The 16347-nt window shown below is 40.2% G+C and overlaps 1 protein-coding gene across 1 annotated transcript in view; it reads left to right on the top strand.

Moving 5' to 3' along the window:
• The window catches only part of HELZ (helicase with zinc finger), a 157461-nt gene that overhangs the window by 18332 nt on the left and 122782 nt on the right, over window positions 1–16347 (top strand). Inside the window, 2 exon segments of the mRNA XM_035724531.1 lie at window positions 9004–9231; window positions 11053–11089. Coding sequence (XP_035580424.1) covers window positions 9022–9231; window positions 11053–11089 — 247 coding nt within the window. The 5' untranslated portion in view covers window positions 9004–9021.

Genomic DNA, 16347 nt, shown 5'->3' on the forward strand with positions numbered 1-16347 from the left:
TTCTTCCTTTAAATTTTTGTTTTATTAGTCATGTAAAGAAACTTATGTATTTTATTGTAAGTTTTCCTATGCTTTTATTGTTTATATAACTTAATAATTAAGGACAACTTGGAGTCTATAATCAAGACCTGATTATGGCTGTTAGTGAGTGGATAGTTATAATGTCCAGCAAAACTCATCATCAGTCTTTGCAAATCTTGACAAATGCAGTCCGATTCATTCCACCCAAGTTAATTATGAGGAAGATAATTTTTTTGTTTCTGATGGAAACAAATGTATAAGACAGTATAGAAATCATCTTCAATTTAGATTGAGGAAATTTTATTTACTGCCATTGGCTCCTGCTGTTTGGTCACGGTTTATTTTTGTTCTTTGAAGTCTGTCTGTAATCAAATAAGCTTTAGCTCTTTTGAAATAAAGGAGGAACATAACTACATTAACAAGAAAAGTTAATTTAGGGAAGATAACTGATTTTTTTTTTTTTTTTTTACAATAAAATACATTTCATGACTTGGTTTCATGGTGGTCTTTCTTATACTGTTCTAGAAAGAAGTCCACAGTGGGAAAAGAATGATGCTTTTAAAAATCACCTTCCTTTTTATCATCTGTTACTGAAAATGTCTTAGTCCAGGCCTGTCTACCTACCACCTTTGTGGTGCACTGTTGATTGCATTTTTCTTCCAATATTTACTTTTGGTCCTGAACAAATTACCTAGCAATGATGGAATTCTTCAGAAGTATCCTACATTTTGTGCCAAGTGAACTCAATGATTGCTCTATTTGGAGACATTCTTTCTGAGCCTCCATTCTTGCCTCTAAAATGTACATGCATGGAAAGGGAAGTGTGTATAAGTTTCCATTTATTAACAACACTTGTCCTTCTGTATCTATTTTCAGTTTTTAAAAAACATGTTAATTGTGACATTGCGATTCATATTTTAAAAGTAATTTTAAAATTTTACTTTTAAATTATCATACTGTAAAAGTGGCTTTTTTCTTTTGGTAATAAAAATTTTTCAGTTTAATACATGTATAGTTTGTGCAGACATCCCCACAGTCAGGATACACACTGTCGTCATCCCAGAAAACTCCCTCCTTGTGTATGTTACCCACCTCCATTCCATCACCCCTGCAACCACTGACCTTTTTCCATCCCTATAGTTTTGGCTTTTTGAGAATATAATACAAATGGAATCATACACTGTTAAGCTTTGGAGACTGGTCTCTTTTATTCTTTCAGATTCATCTAAGGTATTATATATATTGCAAATTTATTCTTTTTTTATTGCTGAGTAGTTTTCCATTGTCACTTATTAAAGGACATTTGGATTGTTTCCAGTTTATAGCAGTTATGAATAGAGCTGCTGTAAACATCTGTGTATAGATTTTTGTGTGAACATACGTTTTCATTTCTCCAGGGTAGCTGTCTGTGGGGAGAGGGGATTGCTGGGTCATACAGTGAGTATATGTTTAACTTTTTAAGAAACTGTCAACCCTTTTTCTGGAGGGGTTGTACCATTTTATATTCCCACTAGCAATGTATGAGAGTTCTAGTTATTCCACATCACTGATATTATCAATATTTGTAATGTAGCCATTCTGATAGGGATGTAGTAGTGTCTAATCATGGTTTTAATTTGCCTTTCTCTGATGACTAAAGCCATTGAACATCTTTTCATGTGCTAATTTGCCATCATCCTATCTTCTTTGTGGAGTGTGTGTGGAAAACTTTTATCCAGCTTTTAATTTGGTTATTTTCTTATTATTGAGTTTTGAGAGTTCTTTCTATGTCCAGATACAAATCCTTTTTCAGATATGTGATTGCAAATAATTTTCTCTTAGTCTTTAGCTTTCTCTTCATTCCTTTAACGGTGTTTTTCAGAGAGGAAAAATGTTTAATTTTGATTAGGTCTAATTTATCATTTTTTTCCCTTTTTTTGGATTGTACTAAGATGGATAGATTTTTAAAAAAATATATATTTTATTTATTTGACAGAGAAAGAGACAGCGAGAGAGGGAACACAGCAGGGGGAGTGGGAGAGGGCAAAGCTGGCTTCCCGCCAAGCAGGGAGCCCCATGCGGGGCTCTATCCCAGCACCCTGGGATCATGAACCGAAGGCAGAAGCTTAATGACTGAGCCACCCAGGTGCCCCAAGATGGATAGATTTTAAAACAAGTTTCTTTCCTATAAAAACAATGAGGGGTGCGTGGGAGGCACATTCGTTAAGCGTCTGCCTTGGGCTCAGGTCATGGTCCCAGGGTCCTGGGATCGAGCCCTGCATCGGGCTCCCTGCTCCGCGGGAAGCCTGTTTCTCCCTCTCCCACTCCCCCTGCTTGTGTTCCCTCTCTCGTTGTGTCTCTCTCTGTCAAATAAATAAATAAAATCTTAAAAAAAAAAGCTATGAAAACTAACTTAGTGATAGGAATGTTCTCATAAAGTTGACTTTTGTGGAAGGTGCAAATGTTACCATTTTATGGAAAGGTGGTGCTAATTAAAATACTCCGTAGTCTTAGGGACTCCTAGGACTTTTGCTTAACCAAAAAAGATGATTGGCTTAGATTTGGGAGGATTTTCCCACTTACTTTTTTTTTTTTTTTTAAGATTTTATTTATTTGAGAGAGAGAGAAAGAGAACACGAGAGGGAAGAGGGTCAGAGGGAGAAGCAGACTCCCTGCTGAGCAGGGAGCCGGATGTGGGACTCGATCCGGACTCCAGGATCATGACCTGAGCCGAAGGCAGTTGCTTAACCAACTGAGCCACCCAGGCGCCCTTTCCCACTTACTTTTAAATGCTAATTTCTAACGTGGTTAACACACGGATACTTTTATAATGCAGAATTATGTAAGAAATCAGTCATTAAGACTGTTTTAGAGTTAAAATGGTGATACTTAACGTTCACATTTGATGAAGTGCCTGGGTTTGAGTTTCTACTCATGGAACAGCATTGGAACCTTGATTGTGGGTTCAGAGTCAGTGTCATGGCTAAAAGCATGAACTGGGTCATACTGTCGACTTGAATCCTGCCTCTGTTGTTTACAGTATAGCTGTGGGTAAGTGACTTTTCTGTGCTTCAGTTTCCTTCTCTGTAAATGGGATTGGGAAAAATAATAATAGCCACTTTATAAGGTCATTATGGGGATTAAATTAGATTACATAGAGTATTTTCAACAACATCCAGCACAAAATAAGCATTCAGTAAATGGTTCTTATTATTGCTGAAGTAGCTTTATGGTGAAGTCATTTAAACAGATGTTTTAGAATTAAATTTTCAACAGACATTATAACCAAATATCGCACTTTTTTCCCTCTTTACACTTACTGTTATTAGTAATCAATAATTGTGGCCAGTGTTATTAGCAATCATGTGTGTAGATACTGTTTTATGAGACAGTCACCAGCTCCTTTTGTTTTTCACTTCCTGTGAGGTACTAATTAGATGTACATATATATCAATTAGTTCCAACTGCCTGAAACATCAACCTGAACTGTCTTAAACTAGAAAGAAATTTCTTGGCTCAAGTAACTGTAAAGTCCAGGCATAGCTAGCTGGAGTCAGGGCTCAAGTAGTGACATCAGGACTCAGTTTCTCCCCATGAATCAACTCTGCCTTTTCCTATATAGACTTCAGTTGTAGGCACTCTATGTTAGAAAAATGGCTGCAGCATATGCAACTCCTGGAGTCTCTCAGATTTTAGATTTAGCAGGAAAGAACACCGCTTTCCCAGAAGCCTCAGCAAAAGTCTCATGTTTCATTGGCTGTTATGGGGTCACATGTCTCACCCTGAGCCAATCATTGTGTTCTGGGCTGTGAGACTTGGATTGGCTGGTTGTGGTCACATGGCAGTCTTGAGTTCCCTGGTGCGGTCTCCTCTTCAGGAACCGCATGGACTGAGAGTAGGGGAGAGGTGAATTCTCAAAGGGAAAGTATGGGCTTTTCTTACCAGGAAGAGGAATGGATACTGGGTGGCCAAACAGCTGATGATATTAGTCTCTTCTGTAGGTCAGCGACAGATTGCAGGAGTTCGTGGGTTTGGACTGGAATCTTGGTTTCTGATTCCTGCTTTCTTGCCTGTGAAGTTATGCACTCCAAAGCCCATGTTCCCCACAGGGATCGGAGTTTGTAGAAAGATACAGTGTTTTATGTTCTTTATGCAAGTTGAATGTTTTTAACGGGAAGAGAAAGAATCAAGGCTGATAGAGGATACATCTCACAATAGGTGGATATGGTGCTTCTTCCTATATCGATGTGATTCATGTGACTTAGCTCCTTTCCCTGGACCTTCCTGGACTTCCCTGTCCCACGGGAGAGGCTCTCCTAGACCCAGCTTGGTCGGTGGCTGCCTTTGGATCAGGCTGTTCTGGCCCCGCAGCGGGATCGTGTGCTACTGATATGGCTGTGTCTGCAGCCTAGTCAGGAGTGTCTGTCAGCCCCACAGTGAGGTGTATCTGGGTGCTGGCCTCTTCTAGAAGTAGTTCTAGATCTCTTACTCTGTATTTTCTGTAGTCCATTTTAGCATGGCTTGCGGCATCATCTCACTTGACTGGCAGTTTTTATTTTACCTGTGAGAAAGCACTTTTAATTTCTTCAGGAGTATGTGTAGCAAGGTCATGCTGTTTTCTGAAAAAGCAGAGAAAACAGTTGACTAAGACCTGTTCCGTACTGCGATCCACACTACAGCGAAGTACCTCTAGTGAGGTTCAGGTGGGACTTAGGTAGAAACTAATTTTCAGGACCTGATTAACAAAGGTAATTGTGGTAGAAACTTTCACATCCTCTTCTGGGGTAAGCTCTTGAACCTAATGAACCAGATGTTAACTCTAAGTCATTTACCCACAAAGCTCCTGACGTTAATAGTTCTGCCTCTCATCTCTACTTACGTGTTGTTATTGAGATTTCCCTGGCGAATATGTTTAGTGGCTAATGTTGACAAGAGCCATGTGATCTCCCTTTATAGCCACTTTTAGGGGTTATCTCGTCTAGATCAGTGACGTACAAATGTACTTACTTCTCCAAAGGCTATTCTTCCGTAATCATTATCAGTTTATTAAGGCGGATAAAATAGATGAAAATAATTCCTCTGTTAAGTAAGTAAAGTAGTTATGTAGAGTGCTGTTTTGTTTTCTATAAATACATTATTGTATGTTGAGATCAGTGTAGTGATTCTACTTTATATAAATTGAAAATTTGGAATTTTAGGGAAAAACAATAGCTAACACTTAACTGAACACTTACTGTGTGCCTGGCATTCTTATAAGTGTTCTACACCTATTATTTTACCTAAGCCTGCATTAGTCATAGGAGGTAGGCATTAGTTGTCTTGCCATTTTAGAAGTAAGTCGAGATACAGGAGGTTAAGTCACTTGCCCTGGCCATGCAGCTGGCGAGTGTCTGAGTGACAGGGCTGATGGTGAGTGAGGGGGTTGGTGAGTGCAGGGGGCTGGTGAGTTTTGAATGCAAGTTCTCTGGCTCTGAGCCTCTGCTTGGATCACTGTGCTGCCTTCTGTCCCTAAGAAAGATTTTAGGTTGTGCATTCTTGGTTTTTCTTTTCTTTTTACTTCTTGTAATATTTTCTAGATGTGGGCTGAGAGTTTTATAGGAAAGATTTGCTCATTCTGGGGTGTTTGGTATCCGTGAGTTTATCTACCTATTGTTGCTTTTATCTGGCAAGCAAACACTGTATGCTTGTTTGTATCAGTAATTCTCAATCAGGAATGATTTTACACCCCAGGGGACATTTGCTTATGTCTGCAGTGACCCTTTTAGTTGTCACAGGTTGGGAGAGACTACTGGCATCTAGTGGGTAGAGGCCAGAGACTACTGGCATCTAGGGGGTAGAGACCAGTGTTAAAAGCTGTTACTCATCTTACAAAGCACAGGACAGCCTCCCAAAACTAAGAAGTATTTGGCCCATAGTGTCAGTAGCATCAGCTGAGGCCTGTATAATAAGTTAGTGATTATCTTATAATGACATTCTTATGTCTAAGGGGCAAAGTCACAGTAGTAATATAGAAATTATTTTTGATTTTCGTTTGGTAATTGATTTCATCCAGATTGATGCATGTTTGTATAAGGAGCATGAATACCAACTATACCTTACATATTTAAGCTTTGCTAAGTCAAGCTGGGTCTTGTGGCCCATTGAAGGAGGGCTGAGGAAGTTGAAAGGGAGGCCATGTAGAGACTGAGGACTCAGTACTCTAGGTATTTGTTGTATTATTTATTTAAAGATTTATTTAATTAATTAATTATTTTATTTTTTAAAAAAGATTTTATTTATTTATTTGAGAGAGAGAGAATGAGAGATAGAAAGCACGAGAGGGAAGAGGGTCAGAGGGAGAAGCAGACTCCCTGCTGAGCAGGGAGCCCGATGTGGGACTCGATCCCGGGACTCCAGGATCATGACCTGAGCCGAAGGCAGTCGCTTAACCAACTGAGCCACCCAGGCACCCTCAATTAATTATTTTAAAGTGAGATATTTTATTTTAAGATTTTATTTATTCCTCTGAGAGAGGGAGAGACAGAGAGAGCACAGCAGCGGGAGAGGGAGAGGGAGAAGCAGGCTCCCTGCTGAGCAGAGAGCCCCATGTGGGGCCCGATCGCTGGACCTGGAGATCATGGTGTGAGCCGAAGGCATATGCTTAGCCATCTGTGCCACCCAGGTGCCCCTGTTTATTTATTTTAGAGAGAGACTGGGAGAAGGAGAGAGGGAATCCTCAAGCAGATTCCCTGCTGAGTGTGGAGCCGGACATGGGGCTTGATATTGTGATGCTGAGATCACGACCTGATCTGAAATCAAGAGTTGGACACTCGGGGGCGCCTGGGTGGCTCAGTCGTTAAGCGTCTGCCTTCGGCTCAGGTCATGATCCCAGGGTCCTGGCATCGAGCCCCGCATCGGGCTCCCTGCTCGGCAGGAAGCCTGCTTCTCCCTCTCCCACTCCCCCTGCTTGTGTTCCCTCTCTCACTGTTTCTCTCTATCTGTCAAATAAATAAATAAAATCTTAAAACAAAGTTGGACGCTCAACCGACAGAGCCACCCAGGCGCCCCTATTTGTTGGATTATCTTGTGAATAACAGATTTTTTTTTTATTGTTTTTGTTTTTGTGGTTCTCGTTAAAAGTTAATTTGCTAAATGTAGACATTTAAAATATCCTGTAATTTTAAAGCCATGTTTTGGTATTCTTTTAATTAAAAATTTCAAACTGAGAAAAGTAAAGAATATTATACCCATGTGCATACCAGCCATTTTAACAAATGCTAACAAAGGCTGAGGTCCTTTTTGAATCTTTCTTGGTCCATTCCTTAGAAATTTCTACATTTTTTGACATACAAGTATCACGAAGTTGAAGGGGCGCGGACCTCTGCTCATGTCTGTCCTTCTGCCTCACTCCTTGCCACTGTGTTTTGGGGGCCCGTCCGCGGGTGTCTCCCCTCGGCTTTCACTGCAGTGCAGAGGCAGCACGTGGCTGAAGAACAGCTGGGAGAGCGTGGGGCCAGGTAGTCATCATAGCTGGAGAGGCCAGGCAGGAGTGTACATGTGGGCTGGAGAGAGCCGAGAGGGACAGATAAGTACGTGGGGCCAGTCGGTAAGGTGGAAAGGAGGGAAGACTGGGAGAGCGAGTAAGGTGGGAGCAGGCAAGAAAAGCAATCTGCATGCTTGATGGAGCCGGTGACTAGAGGTCAGCGAGAGTGATCCTCTGAAGTAGTGCTGTGATCGTCAGGTCAAAGGATTTTAGGTCTTCTCCGCGTAGGTTTTGTGCTCTTGCTGTGTGAGTGATCCAGCTAGGGAGCGGCTGTGCTTGAATTCTCAGTATCTCTTCCTTGGACCACCGTAGTGCTCTCTAATGGCAATGCCTGCCTCTCACCAGTTCTTCACAGGATTTCTATATGAGAGGGTCCTTCCTTATTTAGTTATTTTTATTTTTATTTTTAAAGATTTATTTATTTGGGGAGAGAGAGGGAGAGAGAACCTTAAGCAGCCTCTGCACTGAGCGTGGAGCCTGACACGGGGCTTGATCTCATGACCCTGAGATCACAACCTGAGTCGAAACCAAGAGTTGGACGCTTAACCGACTCTGCCACCCAGATGCCCCAGATTCTTTTCCTTCTTTGAAAATCTGTCCTGCTCCATCACCTGTGGAATAAAGCTCTCACTTCTTGTGGCATGTGAGGTCATCTGTCTCTCCTGCTCCTCTTTTCCCTGATGCAGCTGGAGTTTAAGTCACATAGTCTCTCCTCTCGTCATTTCACTTGAACTCCTCTCTCTGAAAAGCCCACATATGCTCTCCCTATCATCTCTGCGTGGTGAACTCCTGTTCACCTTTGGAGGCCAGCTCATGCCTTTCGGCAGATGGAATAAGTCTTTCTTGTAATCGTTCATTTGTGCTTGGCTGCTTTTGCTAGAATCGGAGTTTCTTGAAAGCAGTGACACCATGTTCCATCTTTGACTTCAGTGCTGCTAACACAGGGCTTAGCCTCGGGAAATCTTTGTTGAATTGAATTAATAGGCAGTTCAAACTGGATTTTAGCCATTTTTTTTTTTTTTTTATGTTGGTGGGAAAAATCCTGCATGGTATAGATTTCGATTCTCTGCAATCACAACCACGGAATTGTAAGACTGAACTTGGGAGGTTTGGATATGAAACATTTCTGTACCTTCTGGTTTAAAAAAAAAAAAAAGAAACCTTCATGGTTTGTTGCACTCTGCAGTATTCAAAGTCATGTTTCATTTATACATTCGCCTCATTTATACATTTGATGTGTTGTTTGTATAATACTGACTTATGGTTGACATTTTGCTTGGATCTTAGTGAAGATTTCACAAAATATAAAAGAAATGTAGATTTTGTAGCATCAGTAGCCACTGCTCAGCTGCAACTTGGTCAGAAGGCTGATGGAGAGTAACTATTCAGATAGATAATTAAACCAGCTGAGGTAGGAATGAGGCTACAATTTAGTAAGATTTTAAAACTTTCTCTGACTTGTTCTTTCTTCCTGCCTGTAGGATTTTTGTCCCTGAGTCATGGAAGACAGAAGAGCTGAGAAGTCATGTGAACAAGCGTGTGAATCACTTAAGAGGCAGGACTATGAAATGACCCTCAAGCACTGCACAGAGGCCCTCCTTTCTCTTGGCCAGTACTCCATGGCCGACTTCACAGGGCCATGTCCACTGGAGATAGAAAGCATCAAAATTGAGAGTCTTCTTTACAGAATTGCCTCATTTTTGCAACTGGTGAGTAAACACTGTTAATAAGCCAATGCCAAACCATGTAAAAGGGACTTTTTCACTGAGTGGGGACAGTTGTTGGTCATAATCACCTAATTCTGGGCTGAGGAGATGAGCGACCTGACTAGTGATTGCTGAATATGTTTAATTACAGCAACTGTTTTTAAGCCTTTAAATTGCACTAATGTATAACATTTTGGGTTATTCATTCATTCACCAAATATTTATTGAGTGTATACTATGTGCTGGACACTGGTCTAGGTACTTGGTATACATTGGTGAGAAAGAAAAAGATCCTTCATGGTATTTTTTCTATTAGGGGGACAGACAGTAAGCCATAGATATTATATATAGGTAGACACTTTAGATTGTTAGAAGGTAGCAGTCTGCATGAAAAAAAGCCGGACAGGGCAAGGGAGATTGGGGATCCTAGGGTTAGGGAGGCAGTTGCAGTTTTAAATTGAGTGGTCAAGGTTGGTTTCACTGATCAGGTGATATGAAGGGAGTGAGCCATGTCAGAGTCTGGAGGAAGAGATTACAGGCAGAGGAAAGAGTCAGTGCGAAGACCCTGAGGCAGAAGCCTGCCTGGTATGTTTGAGACATAGCTAGATGGCCCCTGTGCTGGAGAAGAGTATGTGACAAGGAGAGGGTAACAGAACTAGATCCTGTGGGGTCCTCCAGGTCCCTGTAAGGACCTGTTTTTCTTCTACTTAAGATGGGGAGCTCTTGTGGGTTTTTTAAATTAATTAATTAATTAATTAATTAATTAATTAATTTATTTATTTAAAGATTTTATTATTTGACAGAGAGAGACACAGCGAGAGAGGGAACACAAGCAGGGGGAATGGGGGAGGGAGAAGCAGGCTTCCCACTGAGCAGAGAGCCCAATGTGGGGATCGATCCCAGGACCCTGGGACCATGACCTGAGCTGAAGGCAGACGCTTAACAACTGAGCCACCCAGGCGCCTGGGTTTTTTTAATTTTAATTAAAAAAAATTTTTTTTTTAGGTTTTATTTATTTGTCAGAGAGAGAGAGAGGGATAGAGAGAGGAGCACAAGCAGGGGAAGCGGCAGGCAGAAGGAGAAGCAGGCTCCTCGCTGAGCAAGGAGTCTGATACGGGACTTGATACCAGGGCCCTGGAATCATGACCTGAGCGGAAGGCAGACGCTTAACTGACTGAGCCATCCAGGCATCCCTCTTACGGGGTTTTGAGCAGAGGAGTGGTATGATCTGATTTGGCAGGAATTCTTTGGCTTTTGTATTGAGAATAGGCTATAGAAGGGTAAGTGTAGAGGCAGGAAGACTAGTTTGGAGGCTGTTGGAATAATCCATGCCAGAGATGACCGTGGTTCAGACAAAATGGTAGCAGTGGAGAGAGTGGGAAGTGCTTTGGTTCTGGTTCTAAGTTGAAGATAGAACTAGTAAAGATTTCTTAATCCGTGAATGCAGGGAGTGAAAGAGAGGGAGCCATCACAGATTCCTTACTTCAGTGTTGTTTTGTCTGAGCAATTGGAAAGTGGAGTTTCCTTCCTTCAGTGAAGTCATTAGCTGAGGGTGATCATGAAGGAGGAGGCTCTGGTGATTTGGAGCTAGAGAAAATGAGAAGTCGGGTGAGTAAATGGACAGGGAAGTACATTATAATGTTTATTTGTAGAGTACTATGTAATCCTCAAGAGAGCACATGAGTTGGTTTTGCTCTGTGAATATTATATTTGAAGCATTAATAATTAAACTTTGAAACAAAGCAGAGCTCTTTTTGGATAAAATCTGTGTTAAGCAGCCCTTGAACTACTTAATTTAATCTTGTATCTTTTTTTATTTTGCAGAAAAACTATGGGCAAGCTGATGAAGATTGTAGGCATGGTATGTTTAAAAATGGGACTTTTCTACTTTGAAAATTTTGAGTTATTTAAATGAGCAGTGTTTAAGATTTGATTTTTTTTTATATGCTAATTTCAGGAGAGATTATAATATTTTAAACCCTCCACCTTACAGTGATGACTAGTAACTAATTTAGATGACATCTTCCTTGCCTTGATGGGTGTACACTTGAACATTGTTCCTAGTCATGAGTGGGAACATTGATAGTGTCCTTTTCACGTTTGTGTATTTTTAAGTCAATAAGAGCCAAATTTTAAGAACTGTAACACACATTGATTAAATGTTAAGCTTGGGTCAATTGAAATGTTAGCTTGTTCTTCCTAAAATGTTTTTTTCCCTTCAGTAGAAGATTTCCCTTAGAGAGGAGAGACTGTCTAGGGTGCTCCTTGGTGCTTTTTCCTGTTTTCTTTGGGCGAGAAATTAATAAAAAGATTCTTGCTCTTTGGGTACTCATAGAATAGGAATCGTTTTCTTCCTGATTGCTGCCAGTTCACTGGAATGAATTGAGTGAGTGGGAGAAGGGGTTCAGCGTGCATTCTCACACACCCTTGTGGGATTTTTTGCACAGCTCAGTGATTTGAGTACTGTAATGTTTCATTTATCCAGAATTTGGGGGAGGGGTGCTGAGGTGCTAAACTGAAGTTAAGCTTTTTATTACGCTTTTGTATCAGAACTTTTGAAAGTATTAACTGTTTGTGTTGTAAACCTTAAAAACTATTACTCCTGTGGCATATTGGACATAACCATTCACTGAAGAATGTGAACCTCCTTTAATAAAATCTTTACTACCTGTGGACATTTAAAGTTACCCACAAGCCAAATAATAGTAAGTCAAGTGATACAGAGGAATATGAAGAAGGGAATCATTTCCCCTTTTTAGCCCATCTGAAGAAATCCCTGTTACTAGTTTGCTGTATCTTTAGTATCTTTTTCCATAGTGACAAACACAAATGCTTATAGTAATGTAGATAGGGGTTTTCCTTTAAAAATTAAAGAAGATTTACATGATCACTACAAAGCATATTTCTTCCATACCAACAGATCATGGATATCTTTCTAAGTTCCACCACTTCCAGTTACTGCTTAATATTCCATACTATAAATGTTTCATATTGGGCATTCAGGTGGTTCTAGTTTTCTCGTTTGTTCATTATAATCCATCCTGTAATAAAAATATATTCTTTCTTAACTGTTGTTTCTGTAGGATAGTCTTAAAAGTTGGATGTCTGGGTGAAGGAGTTTGTTTTTTTTTTTTAAGACATATTTAGGGGCACCTGGGTGGCTTAGTCAGTTAAGCATCTGCCTTTGGCTCAGGTCATGATCCCAGGGTCCAGGGATTGAGCCCCGCATTGGGCTCCCTGCTCCTCGGGAAGCCTGTTTCTCTCCCTCTCCCATTCCCCCTGCTTGTGTTCCCTCTCTCGCTGTGTCTCTCTCTGTCAAATAAATAAATAAAATAAAAAGTAAAAAAAATTTAAAAAGAGACATATTTATTTTTAGAGAGAGGGAGAGAGGGAGAGCAGGGTGGGTAGGGACTGGGGCAGAGGGAGAGGGAGAAAGAATCTCAAGCAGACTCCCTCTTGAGCATGGAGCTGGCCTTGACATCATGACCTGAGCTGAAATCAAGAGTTGGACACTTAACTGACTTCGCCACTCAGGCGCTCCTGGGTGAAGGAGTTTTAAAAGTTGGATATCTGGCTTGAAATTATATGCATATGCATATATACAATTATATACATAATATATATAAAAATTATATATATAAATTATATGCACATATAATAATTGTATATATGCATATATAATATATATGCATTTAATAAAATTATATGCATATATAAAAATTTTTTTAAAAAAGATTTTATTTATTTATTTGACAGCGTGCATGCACACACAGGGGGAGCCGCAGGCAGAGAGAGAGGGAGAAGCAGGCTCCCGCCTGAGCAGGGAGCCCGATGCGGGACTCGATCCTGCAACCCCGGGATCATGACCCGAGCCCAAGGCAGATGCTCAACTGACTGAGCCACCCAGGTGTCCCTATATGCCTACAGTTTTTTGTTAAAGATTTTATTTATTTATTTGACAGCGAGTGAGAGAGAGAGAGAGAGGGAGAGAGAGCACAAGCAGGGGGAGCAGCAGAGGGAGAGGGAGAAGCAGACTCCCCGCTGAGCAGGGAGCCCGACGTGGGGCTTGATCCCAGGACCCTGGGATCATGACCTGAGCCGAAGGCAGACCCTTAACCGACTGAGCCACCCAGACGCCCGAATATATGCTTAGAGTTTTAACAGACATTGTCAGATTTGTTTCTGATGCACACACGCAGCAGCAGTACATGAGAATGCCTGTGCCCCATAATCTCAGTAACACTGGAACCTGTCAGTCTTGATATTTTGCCAATCTCATGTGTGAGAAATGGACCCTCTTTCTTCACTTTTCACTCCCTTGAGTAGTAGTGAGGTTGGTACAGTCTTCTCATTTTGGAGACATACAAAGTCCCAGAAGGTTAAATGACTTGTGAAAAATCACAGGAGAGTAAGTGCTGTTAGTGAGGGAGCATATGGAAAATTTTTCTGTTGTTTTACTTAGCTTTTTAAAGTTACTATTTTACAACTACTGAATTGCTAAAATAAATGTTTAACCAGGAACCTTTTGGGGGTGATGGATATGTTCATTACCTGTATTATGATGATAGTAACATGGTGTGTACATATGTGCAAACTTACCAAGTTTATACATTAATTATATGCAGTGTTTTGTAGACCAGTTATACCTCTATAATGTTGGGGAAAAAAAGTTTAATGTCTAGGATAAAGTTGTAATGAAATAAGTATACTCTTGTGTTGGTGGAGTATGAGGGAGAATGCAGCATGGTATTATGTTTATACCCTTTGACCCACTAATCTCATTTCTGGGATGCTATCCCAAGTAAATAATCCAAAAGGAGGAAGAAATTGTATGTGGACTGGTGGTCATTGCAGTGCTACGTGTAAGAGTGAAAAATCAGCTTCCAGTAAGGGAGGACTTCTTTAAATATTATGCATTCCTTGTTACCATTTAGGTGATATGGAAGAACATGGAAAATGCTTACTTAAATGCAAAAGCAGTGTATATAAAGTTGTTTATTTGAAATAGATATTTGGGAATATTGGCCAAGTTTATATGTATGTATTGCTAGTTGTAGAGTTCTGCTATTAGATGAATTTTTTTTTCTTTTCAACTTTTGGTAATCTTATGTAAGAGAAAATACCATGGTTAGGCAGTGAGTTAGTAATAAAAAGCAAGTCAAGAATCTCAGCCTGTTAATTATTATACTGCTTTGTAATGCTGGAGAGCTCTGGAATAGCTCCTGTCTTACCGGCCCCAACCTTAGGTTTGCATTTTCTATACCGTATTGTTTTGACGTCTGTTCCCTTACTGTCAGGCTGTCAGTTTGCATTCCTTGCAACGCTCAACATGCCTCCTTGTGACTACCTTCTCTCTCTTTTCCATTTGCTGCTTCTGACTTTCTGATTTAATCAGAGAGGCAATCGTTAGAGAATTAAAAAACATTAAAAGTGTTTTTTGTTAATGAAGAAGTTACGATATTTTCCTGTAGGAAAATAGATGTTTTTAATAAACATTGACATTCTCAAGACTTAGATTGTAAGATTTTACCGTATTCATTTTTTTTCTGAGATATTTGAAAATAATGACAGGCATCATGATAATTAACCTCTAAATACATTAGTTTGCATCTTCAAAGATAAGGCCATAATTGCATAATCGCAGTTTTTTTTTATTAACCAAATAAAATTGACAGTGATTCTCTAATATTACCTAAAACCCAGTCTGTAATCAGATTTACTTGGTTGTCCCCAAAATGTTTTTTATGGCTGATTTTTTTCAAGCCAGGAACTAATTAGAATCACAAAGTTTAAAGTTGGAATTTTACTTCAAAAAGAGTAAATAGATTCTGAGTAAGGACTTGAAGGGATCTTTTTTTTTTTAAAGATTTTATTTATTTAATTGACAGAGACAGCGAGAAAGGGAACACAAGCAGGGGGAGTGGGCAAGGGAGAAGCAGGCTTCCTGCTGAGTAGGGAGCCCGATGCGGGGCTCGATCCCAGGACCCTGGGAGCATGACCTGAGCCGAAGGCAGTTGCTTAACAAGCTGAGCCACCCAGGTGCCCCAGGACTTGAAGGGATCTTAAAAATTAACTACATAGGCTTTAAGTTCATGGACCTTGGTTCTCAGTTTGGTGTTGTGCTGTAGGTAGTGGTAGGTATCACACTTGAGCACTGGATAAATGAGGTGGGCAAGTCTGTTTTCATTATCTGAACCTAAGTTGTATTTGGCATGACAGGAACATTTTCCTGAAATAATTATTTTTCTTTGCCTTTGAAATATTGATTATACAGGAAACTGACAGTTTTTACATTAACACAATAGAGTAACACTGTATTTTAACTAATTGGAATTAAAACTAAGACTTAAAAAATAAAATAGAATGAGATAAATGGCAAAAGTGAAATCAAAAGAAAATATTATCAACTAAAGTATTGTGCTACATGTAGTATGTAGATCAAACTCAGTCGTCATAAACATCAATGAATATTTTTCAGTAAGCCTGCCAGATTTTTAAACCCTAGCTGAGAATGTCATTATTATTTTTTTTAAGTACTGTCTATACCCAATGTGGGGCTCAAACTGACGACCCTGAGATCAAGATTTGCATGCTCTACTGACTGAGCCAGCCGGGTGCCCCGTCATTAATTGTTTTTCAATTGATGTGTAGTTGACACACAGTGTTACATTAGTTTCAGGTGTATATAGCATAGTGATTCAACAGGTTTATACATTATGCTGTGCTCACCGCAAGTGTAGCCACCATCTATCACCACCATCTGTCACCAAACACTGTTACAGTTCCAATGACTGTATTCTCTATGCTGTACCTTTCATCCCTGTGACCTATTCATTCCCTAACTGGAAAGCTGGAGGGTAGCTCCCACACCCCCCACGCGTTTTGCCCGTCTCCTCTCACCCCCAGCCCTCTGGCAACCATCAATTTGTACTCTGTATTTAAGAGTCTGTTTCTGCTTTTGTTTATTTGTTGTGTTTTAGATTCCACATATAAGTGAAATCATATGGTATTTGTCTCTGATTCATTTCACCTAGCATAATTCTGTCTAGGTCCATCCATGTTGTCACAAATGGCAAGAGCTCATTCTTTTTCATGGCTGAGTAATATTCCATAGTGTGT

This window comes from Zalophus californianus, chromosome 16 (genome assembly GCF_009762305.2).
Source record: "Zalophus californianus isolate mZalCal1 chromosome 16, mZalCal1.pri.v2, whole genome shotgun sequence".
Taxonomy (NCBI): domain Eukaryota; kingdom Metazoa; phylum Chordata; class Mammalia; order Carnivora; family Otariidae; genus Zalophus; species Zalophus californianus.